At 44.8% G+C, this 20,528-nt stretch overlaps 1 protein-coding gene across 1 annotated transcript in view; it reads right to left on the bottom strand.

Moving 5' to 3' along the window:
• ARHGAP35 (Rho GTPase activating protein 35) overlaps positions 1-20,528 on the bottom strand; it is a 120,102-nt gene that overhangs the window by 53,619 nt on the left and 45,955 nt on the right. The window contains exon 3 of the mRNA XM_033129666.1: positions 10,585-10,729. Coding sequence (XP_032985557.1) covers positions 10,585-10,729 — 145 coding nt within the window. The remainder of the gene's footprint in view (positions 1-10,584; positions 10,730-20,528) is intronic.

The raw sequence follows: 20,528 nt of genomic DNA, 5'->3' as shown, positions 1-20,528 counted from the left end.
ATGTAGACATTGCATTAGGCCCACAAACTTTCGTTTTTCCCCATGACCCTGACCTTTCTCCTGAGTCTAGGCCTGTTGTCTTGTAAAATGTATCACATTCTGGATTCATCTGATTCTTTCCTCTTGCTAAGATTCTGATTCAATATTTTTGGCAAGAAGGTACACAATGGTGCCTGAACTGCTAGTAGGGGTTCCAGGTCTGATCACTTAGTTAAGTTGGTAACCCCCAGATCTCCCATTATAAAGGTACATCCCCCTTTGTAATTACTAATTAGCGTGTTAATATTCTGAGACCATGTAAATATCAAGTTCCCTGAAAACCTTTCCCCAGTGATTGGTTTTTTTTCTGTTTTGTTTATTAAAAAACAACTATTGAGGCACAATTTATATGCAATAAATTATATCATTAAAAGTGTACAATTTGGGCCGGCCCGGTGGCTCAGGTGGTTAGAGCTCCATGTTCCTAACTGCCGGTTCGATTCCCACATGGGCCAGTGGGCTCTTAACCACAAGGTTGCCAGTGATGGTGGGCTCCGCCCCCTGCAACTAAGATTGAACATGGCACCTTGAGCTGAGCTGCCTACCAGATCGCTCAGCTGGTTGGAGCGCAGGCTCTCAACCACAAGGTTGCCAGTTCGATTCCTCGAGTCCCGCAAAGGATGGTGGGCAGCGCCCCTGCAACGAGCAACAGCAACTGGACCTGGAGCTGAGCTGCGCCCTCCACAATTAAGACTGAAAGGACAACAAATTGACTTGGAAAAAAAATCCTGGAAGTACACGCTGTTCCCCAATAAAGTCCTGTTCCCCTTCCCCAATAAAAATCTCTAAAAAAACAGTGTACAATTTAATAAATTTGAAATCTGCATACAGGAGTGAAATCATCACCACAATCAAAATATAGTATATTTCCATCACCCCCAAAAGTTTTCCCATGCCCCTTTGCAATCACTTCTTGCTACTTCTCGCTCCTAGGAAACCACTGATCTGCCCGTTGACACTATAGATTAGTTTGCATTTTCCAGAGCTGTATATAAAAGGTGTCATAATTTGCAGTCTTTTGTGTCTGGCTTCTGTCACTCTCAGCTTTTAATGCTTTGAGATTCTACCATGTTGCTGCATGTAGCAGTAATTCCTTCCTTTTGGCTCGTGAGTTGTATTCCAGTGGATGGATGGACCAGCTCGTTTATTCACTGTGGATGGACACTGGTGGTCTCCAGTTTAGGGCTCTCGTGAACAAAGCCGCTGGAAACAGCTTAGTACACATCTTTGTGTGAACATGTCTTCATTTCTCCTGGGCAAATACTTAGGAGTAGAATGATTAAGTGCATGTTTAACTTTTTAATAAACTATCAAAGAGTTTTCCAAAGTTAGTCTATACGCTTTGACATTCCCAACAGCAGCAGGCAAGGGTTCTAACTGCCCCATGTCCTCACTTGGTCCTGTCCGTTATTTTATTACTCAGTGATTTTCACATCAATAATGTTCCTTGCCTGAATTTGTTATGCATCTGTGAGACTGTGTCTATCTCCCCCACCCCTGGACATCATGGGGGCAAACTTTTTAGTTCAACATAGTACCTAGCATATAGTAGGTGCTTAATTAATACAAATATTCACTAAACATCTGTTGCATGAATGAAATCTACCCCCCCCCAATAAAAAGATGGTAAGTTAAATATCTGTGGACCTACGGACGACTTATAAGGACGTTTTTGTCTTTCTACAACCATTTGGTGCCTGTGTTCTACATTTTCCCACTCAACCAGAGATGAGAGGTCCAGCTTGCCCTGATTCTGCTCCCCACCAAGGAACAGTGCCCCAGAAGGCAAATACAAAAAGGCCCTTCTTGCATTACACAAGCCTGCTAAGTGCAGGCACTGAAATCCCAAGGCAGGGTTGTGCGGCTCAATTCCATGCCCTCTAGCAAAGGGCTGTGAAAATAGGGAATTTCAGCTGCAACACTGCCCAGATAAGTGCTGCCCAAAGACAGAGCTCCGTTCTGTCACCAGGTTTTGTGTGAAGAGAATAGGGAAGGCAATATAAACGCTGCCACCTTCTCTCCATCCAGGCTAACCCTACATTTTATTGACACTGAGATCTTCCCGAGAGTGATGTACCCTGACCCTCTCCCAAGGGCCAGCTACCCACCACATCTGGGTTCTTAGAGAAGCAAAACAGTCCCTTGGGCAATGAGATCACATATGCCAAGTGCCCTGTACAAATCCTGGACCATAGCAAGCGCACAATAAATGTGTCAGGAATAGAAAATGGAAGAGTCAACATGACGGAGCCATCTTTGGCATTATTATTTTAAACAGCTGCCAGGCTTCCTTGACTACAGGGAGTTTTCCATTCCGCAGGGACTAACTAAAATTAAGATGCACTAACTAAACTGTGGCCTACAGTTATTTATATGGTATGGTCTGAATATATTATAAGTCGAAGTGGGAAAGAGGCGCTTTCTGCCCAAATGAAAGCGCTTCTCCCTGGAACAGTCAGTTCCTTTCTCCGCCTCTGCAGCACTTGCTAGAGGTGCTGGGGACTGGTCACCTCTCAGTAAGCAAAGCAATTAAGAAAAGGACTGCTGGATGGGAAATTACTTTTGCCCCTGTCACCCTGCCCCTCCCACTGCCAAAAGAAAAAGGTCAAAAATCACTGAAAGGAGAGAGGAGGTTTGGTCTCACACGATACAAAGAAATCATTCCTAGAGATTCTATTTTTAGTTAAACGGCTGACAAGCAAGGTCTGGGCCTGGGGAATACACGTGGCAGAGTCCAGAGGAGCAGGCACCAGGCATTCAGCTTGCAGGATGAGGAGCGGCGCCACTCAGAAGCTCCCTCAGGGGGTTTCTACGCTGGAGGACACGAATATTTCCCCCAACGGTGAAAAGGAAGCCTTAACTCAAAATGGGCCCAGAGACCTGATTCAAAACCTTAGTTTTGTGACCACAGGGAGGTGGAAAGTTAGTGTACTTGTGCTGAGAAATTATTCTCAGGAGGGTTGGGAGTGGGCTCTAAAGTCTTCACCCTGACTCCAGTGAGGAAAAGTCTAGACCAGACTGTGTATCGCTACTTCCTGCCAAGCATCAGAGAGTTTAGGTCAGCTGGGCCAATGTTCTCTCTCACTCAGGAGTCACCTGCTAAAGAAGAAGAGCAGTGATTCCATTGCCTCAACCAATTTTCCACAGGGACGAAAACTGAAAGAAAAAGCGTTCTGGTCAGAAAGACAAAGTCTGTCTGACCGCCAGCACCTCCCCGCCCCCACCCCCCCCCACACCAGTGGTGACCCCAGAGCAGCTGTGGTAGTTACTCGCCCTCTTCCAGCCTTCCCGTGTAACCGGAGCCGAGAGTGAAAATCTAATGTCCTATTAGCACAACAAGCACCAGGGCTGTCCCTGGGCCTGGGCTAAAAGCATCTGCAAATCAATCTGAAAGCTCTTCTACCTACTGGCCATTTCTTGAATGCACTCCAATTTGGGGAAGTATGAAACAAGGGTAAATGAACTGGTCAGAAAGCTGAGGAAAAAAGACAGGTGCAAACCAGAGCCAATCTTCACGCAGAGGTTCTGCGCTGACCCCAGAACACGGGAAAGGAGCTGCAATCCGAGTCCTGGTAATGAGGGCAGGAGCCCGACTTTTCAGGCGACAGGCAGTGGTCCTTCCTTTGTGATCTGTGTTTAGGAGCAGCTGGCAATTTACTCACAAACTATGAGGAGAGGACGCAGCAGTCACGGGATCCTGCCCTGGGCCACCCCTGGAACATGAAGGTGCCTGCAAACAAAGCGTCTCTGCCTCCACTCCCAGAGACCCCACTCTGACACCAAGTCTTGCCACCTTCTTCTCAGATCAAAGGTTAGAATACAGTTGGCTTTAAGATGGAATTGAAAAGATAATGCCCAAGGAATATGGTATTAAAGAAAACAAACAAAAACAAACTGCAGAACAGTATGTACAAGACCAACCATTACTGCAGGTTACTTCTGGAGACCGGGATTATAGGGCACTTTCACTTTCTGTATCTATGTAACATCTATCCATATACGATTTATGATTTTTTTTTTTTTACTGTGAGCAAGTACATTACTCTTGTGATTAGAAAAAATATTTGTAAGGTGATGGGATGGCTCAAGTTGTCCCAAATCATAATGGTCATGCCACCCCAGCTCCACCATTAGGCTTTGGTTGGTTTGTTTTCTCCACTGCCACGCGCTGTGGCACTGGCTGCGAAGAGGCAAGTGGGTAGTGGTGCAGGCCCTGAGGCACGAAAGGAGAGGGGTGCTGCGTGCCTTTCCCATCACCACCTAGGGCTGTAAACTCCCAAGCACCGCCCTTCAAAAAAAAGTGATGATGCAATATATTATTTGCAAGGACAAGAGAAGTGCCAAGCTGTATGAGACAGACACAAAAACGGGGACTCAATGACTTCTGACTTTGAACTCAGGGCAAGGCTGGCAAACAAGCTTCATTTGGAGTATCATCTCCAATCAGCTAGAAGTGACTGCCTGGCCTACCATGTGGGAACTTGGGTCAACGGCAATTTTTATCATGAGTAAGACCAAGAGATGGAACCGGGAGGTCAAGTGGCAGCACAGGCCTTCCCTAAGGGAAGGGCAAGGTCAGTACAAGTCAGGCAGGGCTGGGAAAAAACCCTAATCCATAATTCATTCAATCGTTCAACGAAATGCTATAGAGCCCCCATGCCCAATTCACAGGTGGGCTCTGTCCAGGGAGGCCCTCTGCTCAGACAGGACACACAGGATGAGGTGGCTCTGGGTGGTGTCAGAAGGGGCTGAGGACAATGGAGAGGTGCAGACAGGACACGACACAAGGGGACATTCTACAAGACAACTGTCTAGACTTTTCAAAAAAGGTCATCATTTAAAAAAAAAAAAGCCAAGAGAACTGTTCTGGACTAAAAGAGACATAAGAGGCGAATAGCCAAATGCACTATGAATACCAATCAGACTCTAGAACAAAAAATTCAGCTGTAAGAGACAGTTTTAAGTCAACTGAGTAAATTTAAACAAAGACTATATATGAAATACTAGAGAGTGAATGCTAATATTCTCAAAAGTGATAATGTTATTGCAGTTATGGAGGAGAAAGTCCAAGCTTACGGACATATGCTGAAATTTTTAGGAGTGAAGTGGCATAGTGTAGCAGCTGACTTTCAAATGGTTCTACAACTATAAAAATCGGGGAGAAAGGGCAAAAGTGGCAGAATGTCAACCACTGGTGAATACTGGAGGATCAATGTATTACCCTTTCAACTTTTCAATGGGCTTTATTATTTGCAAATTTAAATGTTGGGGAGGAAAGAACAAAAGCCATGGATATTTATGTTTCGTGGTCAAGTTGGACCCGCAATAGGAAGGAAGACCAAGGCAGTGCGGGTGAAGCTCCCCGCGGTGACTAGTGGATGCCTGGCAGGCACTGAGCGGTCCCTGGAGTCTCACCCAGGCCCCCTGCACCCTCGCAGGGGCGCTGGCAGGCAGGTCCTGTCACCACCCTCGGCTTACAGATGAACCAAGATTCGAACCCCGGTCTAACCAGACCGGAAGCTCTCCGTCACTATTCGAAAACACCTTTCTAGCTAATCTGCTTCTTTATTTTATGGACATCCAGAGAAAATCTACAGGGGCCCAATAACAGGAATAGTTAAATAATCTGTGACACAGCCATGTAATGGAACAAGATGCAGCAATTAAAATTAATATTTTCAGCCCGGTGGCTCAGGTGGTTGGAGCGCCGTGCTCCTAACGCCGAAGGTCGCCGGTTCGATTCCCACATGGGCCAGTGAGCTGTGCCCTTTACAGCTAAGATTGTGAAAAACGGCTCTCCCTGGAGCTCAGATGCAGTGAGCAGCTGGAGGTCGGCGTGGGCTGCTGCGGGCTGCTGTGTGTTGCCGTGGGCTACCGCGTGCTGCAATGAGCAGCCAGCAGCCAGCGTGAGTGGCTGGCAGCCGGCGAGAGCTGCCATGACCTGCTGAGAATGGTTGTCCGATGACCAGCGACCAACTGCCTCAGCTGGGGGGAGCGCAAGGCTCATAACACCAGCATGGGCCAGGGAGCTGGGTCCTACACAACTAGACTGAGAAACAACGGCTTGATCTGGAGTGGGGGGGGGAGGGAGAGGCGGGAGGTGGAAGAAAGGGTGAAAAAAATTGATATTTTTCAGAGTATCTGATGAAGGGATCATGCTCACAAAACGATGTCTGGTTTAAAAAACACTGGTTCTCAAAAAATGGTCCTCCAACCCCATCCTTAGTTACTGAATTCTTTTTCTGCAGGAAAACAGGAGTAAATTGGTGAACTCACGGCTTTTTTGCCTCATCTAAGTGAGTTATGCTCAAAAAATTTTTAGACCAATCACACCACTTATTCTGAATTATGTAAAAGCAAAAATCTATACACGTATGCAGAGAAATAAGACTATGCGGAAATATATCAAACCACTAACAATTGTTTTTACTAAGTGGAAGATCAACGAATCTTTAAATTCTTTTTCAGATTTTTGCCTTTTGTTAAATTTCTACAATGAACACGCTTTAATTTTTTGAAGAGGAAAAAAGTTCTTTTAGGAAACAGTACACAATGACAACTCCTCAACACACACTAATAGCAGGTTTAAATTGTTTCCCGGAATTCTATAAAAGTATAGACCAATGCCAGTGAAGGGAAATATAGAACCAAATTTTAAAAGGACAAAGAAAGAAAGAAGAAAACAATAAAATTAAGCAATTCCACGTTGAAAACCAGTCTTTCACTCATGTATACTGGGTACCAGGCTCTGGTGAGACAGGAGAACAGAGAATCTTGTTCTCAGGAAGCTGAAATGTGCCTGAGAAGAACTACCAGGGAAGTGACATTCGAAGTGCGCCTGGGATGGGGAGTCTTGAAGAATGAAGAGCAGTTCCAGAGGCAGGAGGGATAGGAGATACACGGCAAACCACAGCAAGGGCATACGCGCAGCAGAGAAGTACAAAGAAATTCTGCTCGGTCCACGTCCTTCTAATATATTGGCTGTATTCTTGTACAACAATTTTAAAGTGAATAAGTACATATAAGTGAATAAGGAACAATAAGCCATAGTACACAACAGAAACAAGGGGAGGGGGAGAAAAGGAAGAATGAAGGAAAGGGGGAGAGGAGGGCAGGCAGACCAACGCGGCAGCAGCACAACGGAACCGCGTCTTGTAGAGAGGAAGCAAGAAGAGGCTTTTAGGAGAGGAACTGTCATATAATCAGGACGGACTGAGAAGGAGGGTGATGGTGGGGCAGCAGAAATGAAGTGGAGGGGACAGAGCCAAGACATGACAAAGGAGAAACGACAGACTCGGGAATTGATCAGATGAGTCAGAGATGACCCTGAAGTTCCAAGCTTTTTGGTGACAAGGAGGACCGCGGTGCGACCTGAAAGAGCTCTGAGAGAAGCAGCAGCCTGACAGTGGCTGGGGTGGACTAGGGGCAGGGTTGAAGAGGTCTTCATACCTGAAAGGATTCACAAGTAGAAGAGCAAGGAGAGGTGTAATTTTGTCACAGGGTATAAAACCAAGCTCCTCACAGTCTAAGAGTGAGAGAAGCAAGGCGGGTAGGGTAGGTCAGGCCCACTGATGAGCTCAGCTCCGGGCACACGGGGAATGGTCAGGCCCCGGTGCTACCACAGGGCAGCCGCGAGAGGAGGCCACTCACAAAGGCTTCCACAAGAAGCGGCAGCTCTCCCACACAGGAGAATCCCAACGAACAAATAAATGCAGAAGGAATTAGAGTGAGAAAAACTGTGGTGATCACTGTCTCAGGCAAGAATCATCAATGGATGCAAAAGCTAGTGGGTGAGAGTATTAGGAGAAACCAGATACTCAGTTTCAAAGCTTCTCCCTGCAAAATACTTATCATTACAAAGGGGCCAAGAGTAGCTTTACAGCGGAGAAGCTTGGCAGACACCAGCCCCTTAATCAAGTGATCAAAGGACATCGCCAGTGAGGGACAAAGAGACATCATGTGCCACCTGCTGTGATGCATGGAGAAGGACACGCATCACTCTGCTGTTTCTGCCAAGAATGCTAACCTGAATCTAATCATGAGGAAACATCAAGAAAACCCAAGTTGAGGAACATCCTACAAAATAACTGATACTCTTTAAAACCTTTGAGGCCATGCAAAAACAGACTGAATGGTTCTAGATTAACAATAGACCTGACAATTTAACGTAATATGTGGCGGTACATTTATACAATGGAGTATTACGCAGCCATAAAGAAGAGTGAAATCTTACCATTTGCAACAATATGGATGGACCTAGAAAACATGCTTAGTGAAATAAGTCAGACAAAGACCCCATATGATACAAATACCATATGATCTCACTTATATGTGGAATCTAAAGAAAAGAATGAATGAACTAATCAGAAACAGTCTCAGAGACATAGAGGAAAAACTAAGGGTTGCTAGATGGGAGGGGGGGTGGGGATCAGGGGGAAGGTGAGGGGATTAGAAAGCACAGTCGGTAACCACAAGATGGCCACGGGGATACAGAAGTCAATTTGGGGAATGTAATCAATAATGTTGTAAAGATTTTGTAGGGTGTCCGATGGACACTTGTCCCATTAGGGAGACCACCTCAGGGATGATGTAGATGCCTGATCACTGCACTGTACACCTGAAGCTGAAGCTGAACAATAATGTCAACTATAATTATATATATATAGAAGTGGAGTACAGCATTAGGAACAGACAGTGGAAATGGCTGTATGCGATGTCAGAGGGGTAGTAGACGGAGAAGGGGGGTTGTCACTGTGGGAGGGATATAAATGGTAAATGTCTATTACATTGTCTTGCACACCTAAAACTAATAAAAAAATAAAAATAAAAAAATAAATACATACATAAATAAATAAATGTAATATGTAGTCTGGGATTAGTCCTGGACCAAAAAAAAAAAAAAAAATTTCTTTTGCTATAAAGGACATCAATGGGACAACTAATGAAATGAAAATGTCTATAGATTAGATAGGCTAGTAATGGGTCAATGCTAATATCCTAATTTTGAAAACTGCACTGTGGTTATGTTAAGAGAATGTTTTTAGGAAACAACCATTGAAGTATTTAGAAGTAAAGGTGCATCATATTTGCAACTTTCAAAAGTTACAGATAAAAGATACATTTATAGAGAGAAAGAATGATAGGGGGATGTGGTAAAATGTTAACCTGGGGATTTTTGTAACTTTCAATTTGTTACAAATTATACTTTTTGTAACTTCTCTATAAATCCGAAACAAGTTCAACACCAAAAAAATTGAAAATCCCCCCCACCAATGACACATATTACCTCTTCTTGCTGGGTCAATAAGAAGGAATTTGCTTTGTGTAGTTTTCCTCCCAGCCCAACGGAGAGCTGTCAGGAAAAAACTGATACAACAGCAGTGTCCAAAAGATGGACATTCAGAAAAGGCTTTGGGAACAGAATGAACTAACAAAGCTGTAGATCTGCTATGATTATGCAAAGTGCTTGCTGTAATTCAAGCCTGGTGTGCTGCAGAGAAAACCCTGGAAATAATGACAGTCTTTAGTGGGCTTCAACTTGAAACCTAGTTTCCCTGAGTCCCCATATCCTCAGGAAATATTAACGCCAGTCACTCAGCTGAGCTGAGCATGACACTCCTGAAGTTGTCAGTACTTCCTGGCGGGCTGGCCAAACTGCACCATACTTAACACTACAGACATGGGAATCGGGAAGAACACAGAGGGAGGCTATAATCCCCACCTTGGTTTCAAATCAGCTTGCCTACATTCTTGAGCTCAACTGTTAATGTTCAAGAATCCAGGTAACACAGTGCCCCCCATCCATGGTCTCCTTGAAGCTCATCAGCTTTGAAAGCATCCAGGAGAAGATCAAGGGAAATAATGGAGTGAAACTGGAAGCTCCAAGGGTTTCAAAAGAGGCCAAAGACACACGTTATGGGAGCTCTGAATGAAGGAAATGTTTTAACACAGATAAAATCTTGTCACTTGGAGAACAATGCGGAAACTTTTAAGATAGCTGGCCTCTGAGATAACATCAAGTTGTCAGTGGAGTTGAAATGCAGCTGTTTGACCAGAAGAAGATAGATGTTCAAGCATCCTGGCTGGTTTTTTTACCTCAGGAAAAAAAGTCTATCAACACATGAATCTCAGGCACCTGTCAGTGGCCAAGGGCTGTAATAGTCACAACCAGTCGTTCGTTTATTAAACCACAATGTTTACCATTTGTGTCCAGTCTAGTGCTGAGGACACAGTGATAAATAAAACCCTTTCCCTGCCCGCAGGAAGCCGACAGAGAGACGGGCGACTGGGGGTGGGGAGCACAGAGAGGTGCCTAGAACAGCCCCGACTGCAGCCCTGAAAGCAGGATGCTCTGAGAGCGCTAACAGGCCCTGCACAACTGCATGGAGATGGAGGATGACAGCTGTCGGCACTGCTCAGCTCCTTCTCAGAAAGCATCTCCCACTACAACAAGAGCTGATTCCAGAAGCTCCAGATGGCTTAGCCCTCTGGAAAGCATCCTGCAGACGGTGAAAGCTGTAATTGGCTCCGAGGTAACACACTTACCTGTGGCTTCAATGTACTCAATACATCTCTCAATAAAAACAGGGATTGGCTTCTCTGGAGTCACGACGGTTGTTAAGGGGACCCCAAAATAGTTACTCTCCCAGGTTGCCTTCGTGATGGATGGCCGGGGCTTGGGCTTTGGTTTCTGTCCAGGAAAGAGAAAAGAAAGCACAAAAACAAAGTGAGTCTCTACAGGCACTGAAACATCAGGAATGCTTCCAGAGGGGAGCTCACAGTGGTGTGGAAACTGCTGGAAAAATTCCAAGCAGGATAAAGAGATCCACTTATTCATCTCACTAATTTTGTATTTTCCAGCCTCCAAATATCACACAAGATGCCGGCAATCTGCCACATGGTCACCCCTTGAGTGAAAGACGGCGTTACCAGAACAAAGGTGTTTATAAGAGGCAAGCCATGTTTATTTAAAAACAATGAGATGACTATTTACACCCTTTATCGGGTGCACTGGAATAAACAGGAAGTTTTCCAAATATCCCATATGGATAATAGATGTTATACAAAGATGGCTAAACTCTTAAAAGGATAAAAGATGAAATCGGAAACTAATAATTTCCTCTTTCCAGAACAGAGATAGGCATGGATTCTGGTAGGGTTGAAAGCCCCAAGTGAGAATTCCCTTTGGTACATTAGCCGGGGGTTAATGGCTTCCGCATCAGGGAAGGGTAAAACTAACTAATCAGAGGTGACAAATAAGACAATTCTCTGTCTTTCCTTTCCTAGCGGTCATCTTCCTCATGTAGCAGGAGTAGCAGCAGCAGCAACTACCTGAGAGCTTACTATGGACCAACCAGGTCCCAAATACTCTTTCTTTTAAACCTTATGACATTCCATTTTACCAAAGAAAAATGCCACACGCCTAAGTGACACAACTAGTAAGCGACAGTACTGGGATTCAAACCCAGAAGGTCTGCCTCCAAAGACCCTGGTATTTTATGTCAGTGGGTCTTCATGACCATTAGAAGTTACCCAGCTGGAACTGCACCCTTAATCATTTATTCAATCATCCAGTTATTCAGTCAGCTGATCCCAAGAACTTTCAGAAGAAGGCAGTGAACGGTAGTGGTTAAGAGCACAGGTCTTGCAGACACATAGAACTGACTTGGGCAAGTAACTGAGTTTTTCTAGGATTCAGCTTCTTCATCTGCAAAATGGGGTTCTTGCCACCTCCACCCACAGATCTGTTGTGAATCTGGGATGAAATAATGCATACAGAGAACTTAAGCAAGTGTCTGATACATAGTAAGTATGCAATTGATGGAGGCTAAATTTTCTAGCTAACTTAGGATGTTAGATGACACCTCATTGTCTTGTTCTAGTGCAGAGAAGGGGGAGAAAGCATAACATTAAAATTTATTGTCTAGTTACTAGAACTGTGGCTAGAAGGCTTACCAGTGATTATAAATAACTCCCTTGCAGTGTCTCTTAAAGTTCCGTTTTTTATTCCTTAACACCAGTTGATTTGGAAGCCTCATTTTACTGAAGAACAGTGCTGTCGTGCTAGTTTTTTGACAGGCAAATCCTGCAGGATTGGGATTGGTAAAAAGAATGTCACTGAAATCCAGATGGCCTTCTTCGCATATTCAGATTCTATAGCTAATAGTTTAAAGGGTATGGACAGAGCACTGTTTGACTCCCTGGTATCCGGTTGCAACCCTGTGTAACGACAGAAGCACTCAGCCTCTCTTCCCTTTGTAAGAGCTCACATTATTGGCGACTTCACCCTCATGACCACCTGGTAGCAGGGCGCCATCCCTGAGATGCTAAGTCACTTGACCAAAGTCATAGAACTTGTCTGTCAGGCCTCAAACCCAGGTCTGTTAGATTTCAAAGCTTCAATTCTTTGTAACTTCATAGATGTTAGGCAGCGAGTCCACATTGGTTATTTCATATAAAGATACATCATAAATCACTAATTTGCTTTTCTTTACTTCTTTATAAAACGTCTGAAGTCAGAGCCTGTTTGCCTCAGGCAGTGAGTCATCAGGGGAGAAGCAGCAGCCACTCACTCCTCGCCACCTGACAGGCTGTGTCACTGGTCTTGTGGGCCAGGGCCAGGGCCAGGCTTCGAGGAGTGTGGGGCTCGTCTCTGGGACTCCAGGACCCTTTCCCAGTGCGTTGCGGTCCTCCACACTGAATCCGTTAGCAGCTGGCAGGCTGTCTGAAGACGGGATTGTCTTTGCCTCTGGGTTGTCTTTTCAGGTAATGCCAGCCAACAGCCCAGAAATGGGCTTGTTCCTTCTTTCGTGTACATTTTATTCTCAGCTGCTCTTTTTTCGCCAGCTGTTTGCACAGGAAGTTCTCAAAGAATCTCAGACTAAACAGGAAGTGATTTGTTTCCATATGAAGGGTACCAAAAGGAACGATGGGCAGGATAAGGAAAGGGAATGGTTGACTCCGAGCTAGAAGCTACTTGTCCACTTTAGTGGAATTTATGCAGAGACCCCCTAAATACTTTTAAATTCATAGCTGTACACATTGGTAAGTACATCTGTCCTTCTAAATGGGTCTTATTAACTTGGAAATGAAACCGAATTGCTGGAGATGCACCTGGGTCCATTTACCTTGATCCGATATGGTTACCCTCCTCTTTAGTAGATATTTTACCAAAGACCACAATTTCAATTGTATTTCTGTGGCTTTAGGAAATTTACCATTTGTTTAGAGCATGTGAGCATTTGTTCTTCCTCATGTCAGCTTCAAAATCAAGGGACTGAATAATTTTGGAGCAAATATCTCAATAACGTTTATGAGCACGAGCTTTGGAGGAAGGAAGACTGGGGCACTACGACAGCTATTTCAAATAGCTACGGGACTCTCTCATGGAAAGATTATTTTGTATGATTCCAAAGAGTCAGGGTGGGAGAGATAAGAGTCAAAAACGGAGAGGCATGTATAAAGAGAAACTGAAACACAAAACCACCCCAGCTGTTTACAGCGGAAGGGACTGCTCTTGTAAGTACTCGAAGCAGAGGCTGCAACCTACCTGCCAGACTTGCTGTCAAGAAGATTCTGCCATCAGATGGAAGACTTAAATTAGACAACTGCTCGCAGTCCTCTTACTTTGAGGAGCCCAAGATCTAGTTCAGAACTTCAACTTACAAATGTGGAAATGGAGAGTACGGTTTAGCAATCGGGTTAAGTCCCCTGGCTGAGTGACATGAATTCTCTCTCCCTCCCTCCCTCTCAGTCTCTCCCTCCCTCTCTCTCATTTAAACAAACTCTGGTTTACAAAATGTCAAAATACCTCCTTGAAATAACTGAAGGCTCTGTGGGGTGTCATAAATTCGGTAAGAGCTCCTGCACAAAGTATTGGAAACTTCCCTAGTAAGGGAGCAGACTTGGTGGTGCGTGCCAAGAGCTGGCCAGACTGCTGACAGAACCAGCACCCGAAGGGCAACTGGGCACATGTCAGATGGAAATGCCATCCTCCTGAGTTGCCTGCCACATGTCTCTGTCCACAATCAGACGTGTGTCACTCATTAGGGAGTCACTGGAGCCCTCTCAGCAGCAGGTCCTTGGAGAGGAGAAAGTGATACCACCCCAACATCCACCTTCTTGGGGTGACACTCACTTAAGCAGGCTGAATTGAAAAAAGCATCTAGCCAGAGGAAACCAAGCCCTGAGAACATTCTCCACATCCGTGCCTCTAAGCTGAAAATCTGAGTCAAAACACGAAGATAAAAGTGATTAATTAGGGGTGGTCCCGTGCAGGACACTGCTCAGTGCTCTGCACAATTAGCGAAATCTCACATCCAGCCTTCAAGGTAGGGTTATTAGTCTTAATAATCTGACAGATGAGAAAACAGAGGCTCCGACAGATTCACACCCCGCACTGAGAGCGCCAGGATCCAGAGGCCAGTGATGGATGAACATCAAAGCCCCATGGTCCTTTCTGTTCCGTGAACTATCTCCGATGAAATGCCACTGATATAAACAAAGGACTGGGTCAGCTTGAATCATCTTCACCTTGTCCTTTAGAATAAGTATTTTCTGAATGAACAACATAGTCCATTGCTCTTTACTTCACAGTTTCCTTAAGAACATGCCTGATGCTTAGTCTTGATACTAACCGGGTGGCAAAGGAAATAGAAACAAACCACTAGTTTAGTTTATGGCAATGCTGCAGTGTGGAGAAATGGTGATTGGAATTTGCCTCTGGCCTCTAAGCTTTTCGGAAATGAGAAAGAGCATTTAGGGGAAACTCCCAACTCTGGCAGAGTGGGAAGACGTCAATCGCCTGCCTGCAGGATGGTAAGCCCACGCCAAAGCCCCTCCACGTCCACAGGAGCAAGAAAAAGATTAGAATGACCCCCAAGGAATAAGAAACAGGCTAGAGAAGGGCTCCTCCAATCAGCCTCTACGATGACGGGGTTCCAGAGCCCGATGTGCAGTAAGCATTCAATAATTTCCTGAACAAAACCCATTTCCAATAATGCAGAGGACCAATGTTTCTTGCTATTTTTTCAAGTTTGGCTGAGAGGAGGTCTCCGTGCATACAGACGCTTTTTTCTGGTCCGAACACTGCTGCTCTCACTAGGATGTGAGGAGGTGAGGCTCTGAAGGTCTTGTTCATGCTGACAGTACTACGTCACAGATAATTCCCATATGACTCTGCGGCACCAAACGGAGATAGCCACTTTGTACATATATGGCCATTCTCCTACTGGGCTAAGTTCCTAGAGGGCAAGAATCTTGGCATTTTTCTTTTTTAATGAATTATACCCAAGATCACATAGCAAATTAGCAGCAGAGCTAATAGCTGGACCAAAATCATCTCTCGCCCTCAATGATCTTACCATCCACCATGTTTCCCCGAAAATAAGACCCAGCCGGGCCATCAGCTCTAATGAGTCTTTTGGAGCAAAAATTAATATAAGACCCGGTATTATATTATATTAGACCCAGTATTATATTATATCATATCATATCATATCATATATCCAGTCTTATATTACATAAGACCGGGTCTTATAATAATTTTTGCTCCAAAAGACACATTAGAGCTGATGGTCCGGTTAGGTCTTATTTTCGGGGAAACACGGTAATTGGTAAGAGAAGACATATATCCACAATAAGCAAAGCTCATGTAGGTATCAGATGAGCAAGTACCAACTGAGTCACAAAGAAGAGTCTCCCATGGCACCAATAGAGAGGTCAGCCACTCTTCTTAGATTAAAAAAAAACCCTCCATCTTCTGTGGGAGCAGTGGGTAGAGCTATGTAGTGATCTTAAACTGTCAACTTCAAATATTCTTTCCTGGTCTCCATAAATACACTTATACATGTCAAATTACTTATCCAGATTTTAGGGTCAGAAAATACGGTTACTAGAGGTGTACCACCCAGCACAGCTTTTTAAATGCTTGGTAACATATTTAAATAAAGGAAATAAAAACCAGAATCCAGACTGTTGGATCCTCCATTCTGTTTTTCAAGGACTGCTACATAGAGAATGGAGTCTGAACAGTGACCGTGCCCTCTGAATGGGGACAACTCTCCCTCTCGAGAGGGAAACGGACAAAGCAAAGCCCTCGAGGGTCACACGCATGGCTTACTAAGTTGTGTGGTGGCACACCCTGGACTAACTGAAAGTGGCAGGATAGAAAAACCGAAAGATTCCATAAACTACATCACTATGTAGTTTTGGTTTCCCCAAAAGCACTTTTTGCATTCTACATTCAACATTATGGCTTTCTGATTGGCAAGGATTCTCTCACGTGTCCAACAGAGCTTGAAAAAGACCTTTGCAATTAAGTTACTCACTCATGCGCCAGTTGCATTCTTGGTTAACTGGTGCTCCCCCTTCTGGCCCTGAAAAAGTCAAAGCCCAAGTTGAAGAGAAAATCTGAGGGTGTATTCATTCAAAGTGCATTGCGAAAGCGCAAATGCTTGGGCTTGTCTCCTTTAAGCTGCCAGTTAGGACTGTGACCTGGTCACTCACCATCTCGGGGAGGGAACAGGAAGTAGTGCGAAGTCTCAGCCTTCTCAACAACCCCAATCCTCTCGCATGAAGGGAAAAAGAGGCAGGTCGTCCCCTCAGGGGCCCCAAATAAATTGAGACCATAGCCTTTTGCTCTATAAAGCATGACATCAGGCAAATCTGGGTCAATCCCTGTTGCTGCCTTTGACTAAACGGCCAATGCCACAGGAGGCAAAGTAGAGAGGGGCTCCACTAGTTCCAGAAAATTTTTACAAACATCCTGCTTGACTCAACACTCACTGAACAGGGACTTCCCAAACTATAGGTCAGTTTTCACCCGCTTGCCTCCTCTCCAACACAGGAGAAAACACACTCAGAAGTCCTTTCTCTATGGAAGTCGAGGTGATTCCTGACTCGAAATAGTCTGAATTCTTACAAAGATATTTCAGTATCACTAAGTGATGGAGGAGAGTAAGTTGGCTCCGTGAAGATCAGAGGAATTCTCTGTTCTTTGACAAATAAATTTGAGTTGCCTATTGTAATACATTTTTTTTTTTTTTAAAGAACAGGTGTGCTGTCAACTAAGGCAGATAAAGATAGTCTTGTTTTTGTCACCAAAACACACTACAGCAGTTCTTTGGGCTTAAAATAAACTGAGAAACGAATGACACCAGTTCGAAACAATTTCTCATAGTTCCAGTTGCTATTTCAGTGTCTCCATGCCTTTTTTGTCCTCTATTCGACTAGACTCTGAAGCTAGAAACAGCACCATGCTGTTCTTAGGGGGCAGTGTGGAAAATGGATTTTTTCAGATAATCAAAGTCCTTTGTCTGAAATGAACAAATTGACTGAACTGACTGAGTGGTCCAAATGTGTGCCTGGCTACGGAATATTACTGTCTTTCTTAGAGACTGGATTCTAAAAACCCACCGGAAGTGGAAGTCAGAGGACCAGGGTTCAAAAAAATGTTCCTCCACTTGGTACCTACACTGACCTGGGCAGGGTGTTTCATCTCTCTGAACCTGTTTCCTCATCTCTAAAACCGAATTAAAAAAAAAAAAAGTCACTTCATTAAGACTGAGAGGAGAAACAGATGAAAACCTGATGTAAAAATGCCTGCTACTGTACCTGGCACACAGTAGGTATTCGAAAAGTAGCACAGTACCAAATCCTCCTCACGGTATCGCAGCCTTATTTATTCCGCCTGGTTCTCCCTCACTCTCTGCAGCAGCCAGCGCTAGGTTTCTCTCAACTCTGTGAACATGCCATGTTTCTTCTGCCCCAAGTTCCACACCGTTTTCTCAAGTGCTCTCCCCCTGAAGCCTCCCTCTTCACTGCCTGCCTGCCTCACCTTCTACGTTCCAGCGGTACATATCATTTCTTTGGGGAGCACTCCCGAATACCCTAGTTGAGATAAAACTCCTTGCTCCACAATTCCACAGTGCCCTGCACCTCCCCTCTGGTAACATTCAAAATGCATGTAAATACACGATGAAAATCTATGTTCCCTGTGACTGAGCTAGATGAACCCAAGTGCTCACTAAACACCCATGCACTGAATTGTTTCCTTCCTGAAAGAAGGAATGTGCCTTGGAGCAAAACAGTTCTTTTAAAAGATAAAATTCTTTCAAGAATCAGAAAATCCAAGGTCAAGCCAGTGCCCCCACGCCCCTTTTAAGACCCAAGTATTTATTTGACCTCACAGCTCAGTGAGTAGGACCAGCCTTTTGGAAGCACACACTGAGTCTTTCCTGAGCAGGTTACAAAGAGCTCGTATTTCATACCATTCAGCTTGTCTGTCAAAATGCAACATCCCTCCCTGGGGAGCGAGCAGCCCAATTCCCCAGCTGGTTTTTATTCACACTCGAAACTTTAACTCCGTTCTAGCCCTCACAAAATGAGAGCTGTGTCCACACAAAGCCACAACAACCAGCCAATTCACTGAATCCAATGAAATAAGCCAATTCACTGGTGCTGGGGGGACACACAAACTGTCAAACTGGTTACTTGGTGCCTTATAGACCAAACAATGCGTGATTGAATTGGTTTGCTTTTCAATAGGTTGTCTTGTCATGTGGTAGCTACAGTGAGTGAAAGATTTTCTTTATCATCCTGTTTTGTCTATATATATATATATATATATACACACACACACAAAAATAAGAGCACATCAGATAGAAGGGCAAATCGCCAATAATGGCTTCCCTTTAATCTGTGGTCAAACACACTAAATTCACCAATTCGAGCTTGCCCAAAAGGCACATTTTGTGGAGCAAGGCACCCGGGCCTGTTTCTTGGCTTTAAAATAAGAGCCTGCCCGTCCTGATCTCCTCTTTGCAAACTCATGGCACTGGGAGACAGAGACCATGTGCAACAACAACTCTTTACAGACAAAGCATCTATTCACGGACCCCACTGAAGTGCAATCGTAGATTTTCATTCAGCTGAGTGCGGAAGGCTCCCACTATGAGGGTGGGTTGCTAAATGGTTCAGCTGGGAAAAGGACCCAGAATGAGAGTCGGCTCTGCAGTCTGCACTTTCATTAGCAGAAATGAAACCGAGTTCCTCACCCCAAGTCCAATTTTACAGTAAAGAGGTAATCTAGCAAATTAGCCAAGGGTGCTGAGGGATTTCTTTCTCCACATCACATCATACCCAGAGCATGGCTTTTTTGTTGTTGGGGCGGTTGCTAGGGTAAGCGCTGTGACAGCAGCTACGTAACACATAGGGTTAAAACTTACACAGAAGGGAGGGCAGCCAGACCAGACCAGTTTTCTCCTTTCCTCAACACAACAAGCTTATTTCCACCTTCCAACCTTTCCTTACCTCACTCTTCGAGGTCTAGTTAAATAACAAGAACTCACGCTCATTCAGCATGCAGTATGCTCACTGTTTCCTGTGCATAATCTCATTCTATTTCCCACAACCATATGAGGAAGGTGCTTCGATATTCTCCCCTTTTGCAAAACGATGAGAATCACATGCCCAAAGCCCCAGTGAGGAAGCCGAGGAGTTGGGATGTGACCTGAGCCCCCCTCACCCCCATTCCCAGAGCCTCGGCTCCCAGTCACCACACTATTCTACTTTAACCACCCCCAACACGGGATTTCCACTCCGCCCCAACACATCCCCCCCCAAACCACCTATTTTCCTTTTCAGAAGCAGCCTGGGTGTTGCTGCCTCAACTGGGCACTTAGGCCTGTGCAAGACGGATCTGTGCCATTTCCCCAGTGGTGTCTGGCAGGCAGGAGGCACTAAGTGTGTTTTCCATTACCTGCTGGCTCCCCCTCACTTCAAATAAATACTTATTGCTTTGTCATGCCAATAAAAATCGAAAGCCAAATCCCCCACGGAGGGGCTGGCTTGGCATTCTCTGGCCCACAGTATCTGGCTTTTCCAGTAAAACAAGTGTCAGTCTGCGTTAATGGCAGCAATTTTAAAAGGAGGTTTGTGCCACCAGGAAGAGAATCAAGGCTTTGCTTATCTCTGCATTAAGACGACAAAGCAGCCACACTCATTTCAAAGCACCATTTCCAAGGCAGGAAAAGACAATTTCACCTTTTACTCACTCTTTCCAAAGGACACTCCTAAACTGACTACTGGCACGCTATTGCTCTTGGGCCAGAGGTATCGTTTTTTATTTGCCTTGAAGAGGCGTGGCCCACAGAAATCAGACAGACGGGAAGTCCATCGCTTCTCGCAGGCTGACCCAGCAACCCAGCGTAAGGAAGTTCTAGGTAAGAAATGCTCACGACCGGCACAGACACAGTACCTCAGCGCTCACCAGAGCCAGCGTTTTCTGTGGAGCCTACACAGCGTACTCTTTAAAGCATGGCTTGTTTGGGAATGTGTTTTAAAAGTATTATCTTCAACAAGTATTAAAAACGTAGAAGTCAAAAAAACAGTTATAATTCACAGTGTGCTATTATGCCACCTTCCTAATTCCCAGGTGTGCAAACACCCCCACAATTAGAAGATTGTCAGCATCTAGAGAAGCTGTTCTG

The sequence above is a fragment of the Rhinolophus ferrumequinum genome, chromosome 15 (genome assembly GCF_004115265.2).
Source record: "Rhinolophus ferrumequinum isolate MPI-CBG mRhiFer1 chromosome 15, mRhiFer1_v1.p, whole genome shotgun sequence".
Taxonomy (NCBI): domain Eukaryota; kingdom Metazoa; phylum Chordata; class Mammalia; order Chiroptera; family Rhinolophidae; genus Rhinolophus; species Rhinolophus ferrumequinum.
This window is presented reverse-complemented; position numbering and strand designations above follow the sequence as displayed.